Source organism: Adiantum capillus-veneris, chromosome 16 (genome assembly GCF_014529385.1).
Source record: "Adiantum capillus-veneris isolate H3 chromosome 16, ASM1452938v2, whole genome shotgun sequence".
NCBI classification, from domain to species: Eukaryota; Viridiplantae; Streptophyta; class Polypodiopsida; order Polypodiales; family Pteridaceae; genus Adiantum; species Adiantum capillus-veneris.
The window spans coordinates 144,601,447-144,607,593 of NC_140946.1; the positions used below are offsets into that span (position 1 = coordinate 144,601,447).

A 6,147-nucleotide genomic window follows, 5' to 3' on the forward strand; every position below is an offset into this window, starting at 1 on the left:
AACACATTACAAAACAATCCATTAAAAGATTAATTTTTTTGAACAAAAACAATTATATGTGATATGAATGCACGTATATAAAATATAAATCTTGAAAATTTCGCCAATCTCCTTTGTACGGAGACCTCTTTCTTTAAAAAAATCAGTATACCTTTTTTCTTGGACTCCCACATAGGATTTTCATCACATAATTTCTTTTTTCAAAAAAACTATCCACCTCATCTTGGACTCCCAATTGGGATTTAAAGATTATCTTACACGTGAAAATCAAACACATTTTCAATCGAGTCAAAGTAATCTAACTTCAAAGTGGTGGTATGACACATAGACCCAAGGTATGCTAGACGTGTTGGCAAAAAACTAAGCTCAAGATAACACATCCGGTTAAGCCATATGACCATGTGGAAAATTGAGACTATAGAATTTGTAACTACATGTAAAAAAAACTAACGATCTTAAAATCTTTAACGTTTTTTATCGTAAAAAGAGACACTACACATTTGGTAAGAATGGTTAGCTCAAGAGACCCGATCAAGCCATATGGATAGCTAGAAGAACTGAAGGTAAAAAGCAATAGCTCAAAATGGCACACCCGGTCAAGCCATATGACCATGTGACAAATTGAGACTATTTGTAATTATATACAAAATAACGACATTGTGTATGTGTGACACATAGACCCAAGGTATGCTAGACGTGTCTTGGCAAGAAACTATAGCTCAAGATAACACACCCGGTCAAGCCATGGTCGAAAAATTGAGACTATAGAATTTGTCGCTACATGTAAAAGAAACTAACGATCTTAAAATCTTTAACGCTATGATGTCACACATCCAATTTGAGATTAAGTACATTCTTTATTGAATTAATACAACAATACCACCCAAAATTGTGAGTATCACTAACTTGAAAAATCTAAGCTAGATTTCGAGCTTGCTTTGAAAAAATTTGACAAAATGTGACAAGATTTAGTGTAACTACCGATAGATGCTTCAAACTATGATCTAAAAGCCGATTTAGTGCATCAGATAGACAACAAGAGGCTCAAGGAGCCAACAACATTGGTGCCGACAGTGAAAGAAGTCTGGACTTGAACGCCAGCTCCAACAGGTTGGGACGTCAAGACTAAGCGTCACTGACCAGTAGGTCAAGACTCGAAGTCATGACTAAAGTGAACTGAGAACTCACTCTGCGTTTGGCAATCGCTTCGCTTGCAAGGTGCTGGCCTCCCATCGTGAGCATCAGCACAAACTCCTCGCATCGTCATCATCCTTTCCGAAGAAGTCTGAAAAGAGGAAGCTTAATAAGATGAGGCCCAAGGAAGCCATTAAGTACGCGAACTTGCTACGGGGAGACAAGGCTCAAAACTACAAAACAAAGGCCTCAAAGCAAGCAATCACAGATTTAACTGATCAGCACAGAAAAGCTAGCTTTTTTATGAGATGTACTATAGCAAAAAGAAAAAACCGCCGTTCAAGGTATACAAGATGCCATCAACCAGTTCGGTAGGATTAATGACACAATGCTGAAGACATTGAAGCTTCTGTCACTACAGAAGCTTGCATCATAGTGTATAGATAAACATCTCAAGCATAGAAACAGTATACAGTTTACAGATCAACATTAATTGAAGAAAGAGTTTGTGGCAAAGCCTTGCTAACTTGAAACAAATTTGGAATCCAGCACTGGCTGGGAGTGGTGAGCGTAGATCTAAAGCCAATGTCTACCAAGTGAGGGGGGATACTAGGAAGCTAGAACAGAAACGGTGAAAATTTCACTTAAAGAAATCTGACAACCTTCACTGAGGACAGATCTGAACATTGTTTTCAAACCTTCACTGAGGACAGATCTGAACATTGTTGTCAAACAACACGATTACACAGGCTAGCTACATTGTCAAATATAAACAAAACTAACAACAGAATCATTATACCAAACATAAATGGAACTGTGACATTGGAGAAATGGCAAAGAAGGCATGACGAAACAGTATTTCATAGAATAAAATAGAATAAAGAACGATAGAATGAGATCTTAAAGACACTCACCTTGAAGGCAGTCGGAGTTTCCAACCTCTTTGCGAACAACGTCAAGGACAGAATCAATGAGCTCCCCGCCTTCGGTGTAGTGACCCTTGGCCTAGTTGTTGCTAGCTCCGGACTGGCCAAAGACGAAGTTATCAAGGCGGAAGATCTGCCCATAGAGGCCCGTTCGAACACTGTCCATAGTACTTGGCTTCAGATCCATGAGCACAAAGCGAGGCACATAGCGCCTGCAGCTTGCCTCGTTGTAGTACACATTCACTCTCTCCAGCTGCATGTCAGCGTCGTCGCTGTATGACCCCGTGGGATCAATGCCGTGCTCTATGCATACCACCTTCCAGAAATTGGCGCCGATTTGGCTGCCTTTTGCACCTGTTTGTGCATTCACAACTTCTGTGACAAGGAGGTATCCACCTCATAAACTCAGTCCAAGCAATGAGCCAACTGAAGTTGCTCGATTGCAATCCCCGCATTGTAGAGCGACTCTTCGCTCCACTGCCTTGTTGGTCGTTATACAAATATGGTTCATCTGCTATCCTGCTTCCCGATGTCCAGTGATTCCATCTTAGCCAGCAACGGCTAATGAGTAGGAACATGTGCATGATCACTCGCCAAGCAAATCAACTCAAATGAAACGTGGGCTGGTGCTCATTGGAGCCTACCCTCTCGCAATGTGGTGCATGTATCACATTTGCCATCTCTTCCTTCCATGCCTTCTTGAGCGCCACCGCACCTGGTTTGCAAAAACCACTGAAAATTCTGCCACCCTTTTCATTGCATCGCCCTGTCATAGTGATTTGGCCTCTACTACCTTGGCTATTCTCAAGCACACTCATGTTGCGCTCCCACTCGGTGGACAACCCGCTTTGTCGAGGGGGAACCCATCGGCCATCCATAGACTACCCCAACATGCTATTCCACTGTTGCCAACATATCTCACCACACGTCTTAGTTGTTCGTTGGCCCCCCGGCTCAGCCCGATATACCATGATTGTTGTACGTCCCCGACCATCTGATCATGTTCTTGACTGCATGGTATGGTATCAAGTACAGTTTACCCGCCTCGCATCCGCTTGTAATCCGCCTCGTCGAGGGGGAATCCAACGGCCATCTGTGGCCTACATTTGAACCAGCCCCTACTGATCCATCTCTTCCTTCGCAATCGCTACCTCAGTGGCCCACTTATCCTGCATCAAACCTCACTCCAGAAAGCAAACAAAACATAACAAATCATTGATCCACCATGATCACAGATGCAGCAAACAGTCTCAGCAACATCACCAACATCATCCTCTGCCTCTTCCCCATAGCCATCCATCTCCTCTCCAGCATTCAGAACATCTACTTCAAACTTTCCTCTCTTTTGTTCAGGTTGGCCTTGGCCCTCATCTTCATAATTATAATACTCGAGTCTCCCTGAGACTGATATTGTTGGTACTGATGCTGCCTGAAATGTGCTTCATGCCTTAAAAACTCCTCTCGGTGCTTTCCTTGTGCTGCTCTCAGTGATGACATCTTTTGTTGATATTGTTCTTGAATCTCTCTGATAGCCTGCAATACCGCATGAAAGAATTTAGAATGAGTGAAGTTCCAAGCTCTGGCTAATACAACACTAATTAAAGCACATGAAGTTCCAACCTGGCATCATTAAGGGCCTTTGTCAGTTGCATTGTCTCCTGCACAAACTTTTGCTCGAGGGTCTCAAGGGTCGGGGGCATTCCCTGCTGATCAAATCCCGCGTCACCATTTTGACCATGATCATCCTCCTTAGAAACCCCCTTTGAAAGTGGCCTCTCGTCATATTGAGGGCCTTTCGAAACCCAGAACCGAGTTCGAAAGATGAGAGAAAATCACAAAGTGCAGTATGCATAATCACCAAATGGCCACAGCCAGCGCCCTTCCTATTACTTACCTCCTTTAAGGCTGTACGCCATTGCAAAAGCACCATTTTGACTCCCTGTTTCCCACTGGCGCCTTGCTCCTAGCTGGTCCATGCTGTTGTGTTGCTCATCATAATATGAAGCTTCTTGTTTTGCATAAGGCTGCATGTTTGGTTCATACTGAGTTTGTTGACTGGCAATGTGCTGCATATGAGATCCTGCAAGCGAATCTGACGAGCGATTATGAGACCCGTGTGACTTGCGTGCATTCTGAGGCTTTCGATCATCCTGTACGTGATCAAGTAATCTCTTCACAGCATCTACAGCCTTTCCAACCATCACCCTGTTGCTCCCAAAAATCCGCACAAAGAAGGATCCATTCCCAGCTGTCAAATTGTCCTCCAACTTCAATCGACATCTTGTATCCTTTTCAATACCCTGGATAGTCGATCCTCCAGTTCCAAAAATCCTTGGCTTGAGTCTTCTATTCTCCGTTATCTTTTCTACAATTTCAGTTTGTATGTGATTGACTCCCAAAGTTGAAGGACAACCCTGCAAATCAAAACAGACAAAAGGCATGATATCAGAAGCCACACTCGAAAAAGGCTTTGTATTCAAAACTCCTGTTAGCTAATACCCAATGAGGAAATAATGGAAATAATCTTCAGCATCGCGAGAAGTCAAGATAATTATCTAGAAAACGAGCCAGTAGAAAAATAATAGGAACAAGCATCTTCACTAACACAAACTCAAACTATTGTTACTTCTGTACTGAAGTTCTTGCAGGTGTCACCATATCCCTGCAGCTAATGTGCAAGAGAAACAATAACCCACGGAAAACCAGAGCTCTAGTCAAAGTTGCACAATGGTCATATTGTATGTGAGGTTTACAAAACTCTGCAACATGACTGACACACATGGTGCCATTAATAAGGGTGTCACTCTTCTCGCCACAATCGCCAAAGTTCTCCACAAATATTCCCCATGGAAATGCCATTATTGTTGCAGAGTTCTTCCTCTCATGTCAGAAAAGATGACATGCAAAGCCCTTGGATGCTTCCCCTACATGTGGGACAAGTGCTACCATTGGCCTGCTTATGCTGCATCAAGCAGCAGAAGCAATAATGGAAGTGCAAGTAGGGCATGATGAGTGTCATGAGGCTTATCCAAGCAAAAAACACAGAGATGTTTCTCTTTCTCCTCTGTCAATTGTCTATCTGAATGGGAAACTTGATCAACCAACTCATTGAGAAGCAGCCTCTTCTCTTCCAACTCCTTCTCAAGGAGAGAAGCCTGTGCGCCCAATGCTTGCCTCTGGTCTTGTGTCTGCTACTTCTCCTCAATCAATTATCTCTGGAGGACAGAGATCTACTGGTCTGAGTCATGGATGTGCTGCTGGGCATCTGCAACACGCTGGCCGCATTCAACCTTCTGGCTAGAGAGGTCCACCTTGAGGATTTTGCAACGTTTGTTCTGGTCATCGAGGTCCACCCTAAATTTATCAATCTGCTGCTTTTGAGAAGCCACGGTCTGATTAAGCGCCTTCACACAGTAGAGGCCGTCTGACACGGCGAGAGAGAGAGAGAGAGAGAGAGAGAGAGAGAGAGAGACGCCCACCTTCCACATGAGGGGCGAGGAAGAGAGTAGGCCTGTGGCGAGGAACAAGAAGAAGACAAAAATGCAACTCAAACACGCAAAACTCCGCGCTTCTCTTCCTTTCCCGCTCTACATGTATCTGGGTTCTGCAGATACTTATTAGCCATATGTGTGAAGCCTACAAGATTTAATGCACTCCAAAATAATGTTACTACTATGCACCTACCGAAGAAGCAGCTAAACGCTCATCCCAAGCAGCAAAATACTGAACTGTAGGTAAGTGCGAGCTAAATAGTTTTGATTTGGTGCCACCTCCCGAGACCTATGGATGAAGGAAAAAGACCATGATGTATTCCCACATCTTACCAATCGATGCATGAAAGAATATCAAAATTTCCTAATTACGCACGGGTCATCGGCCGTTCCACACTGGCCATGCAATGTCTAGTAATTTGAGCAGCAACACCCTATAGAAGATGGCAAAAGCTCTCAACAATCATGCAATAAAACCTCAACAAAAGCTCTCAGTAGACATGCAACAAACCCTCAGGACAAGCTCTCAAAAATCATGAAACAAACACTCAGCAAAATCTCTAGCAAAAGATCTCTGTCAACATGAAAATACAATA

General features: G+C 43.3%; 2 protein-coding genes across 2 annotated transcripts; both read right to left on the reverse strand.

The window, feature by feature from the left end:
* Nucleotides 1–837: 837 nt before the first annotated feature.
* LOC147440002 (uncharacterized) lies at nucleotides 838–2,666 on the reverse strand. The gene is made up of 2 exons (XM_086485697.1): nucleotides 2,049–2,666; nucleotides 838–1,285 (listed from the first exon to the last, which is right to left on the reverse strand). The coding sequence occupies exons 1-2, from the start codon at nucleotides 2,199–2,201 to the stop codon at nucleotides 1,148–1,150; spliced, it is 291 nt and encodes a 96-aa protein (XP_086341823.1). The 5' UTR covers nucleotides 2,202–2,666; the 3' UTR covers nucleotides 838–1,147.
* A 10-nt stretch (nucleotides 2,667–2,676) lies between these two features.
* Nucleotides 2,677–5,694, reverse strand: LOC147440003 (uncharacterized). Its single transcript, XM_086485698.1, has 5 exons — nucleotides 5,540–5,694; nucleotides 3,955–4,474; nucleotides 3,681–3,852; nucleotides 3,556–3,593; nucleotides 2,677–3,485 (listed from the first exon to the last, which is right to left on the reverse strand). Exons 1-5 carry the CDS (start codon nucleotides 5,546–5,548, stop codon nucleotides 3,235–3,237), a joined length of 990 nt encoding a protein of 329 aa, XP_086341824.1. The 5' UTR covers nucleotides 5,549–5,694; the 3' UTR covers nucleotides 2,677–3,234.
* Between the last annotated feature and the right edge of the window lie 453 nt (nucleotides 5,695–6,147).

What these genes read in the sequence shown, in the direction of transcription:
- LOC147440002 (XM_086485697.1), bottom strand. Translation starts at nt 2,201, where the DNA reads ATGGGCAGATCTTCCGCCTTGATAACTTCGTCTTTGGCCAGTCCGGAG. An exon ending in AAACTCCGACTGCCTTCAAG is followed by an intron (nt 1,286 to 2,048) that starts GTGAGTGTCTTT and finishes TCCTCTTTTCAG; the next exon opens with ACTTCTTCGGAAAGGATGAT.
- LOC147440003 (XM_086485698.1), bottom strand. An exon ending in AAGGCCCTTAATGATGCCAG is followed by an intron (nt 3,594 to 3,680) that starts GTTGGAACTTCA and finishes GCGGTATTGCAG; the next exon opens with GCTATCAGAGAGATTCAAGA. An exon ending in GAACAATATCAACAAAAGAT is followed by an intron (nt 3,486 to 3,555) that starts GTCATCACTGAG and finishes CATTTCAGGCAG; the next exon opens with CATCAGTACCAACAATATCA.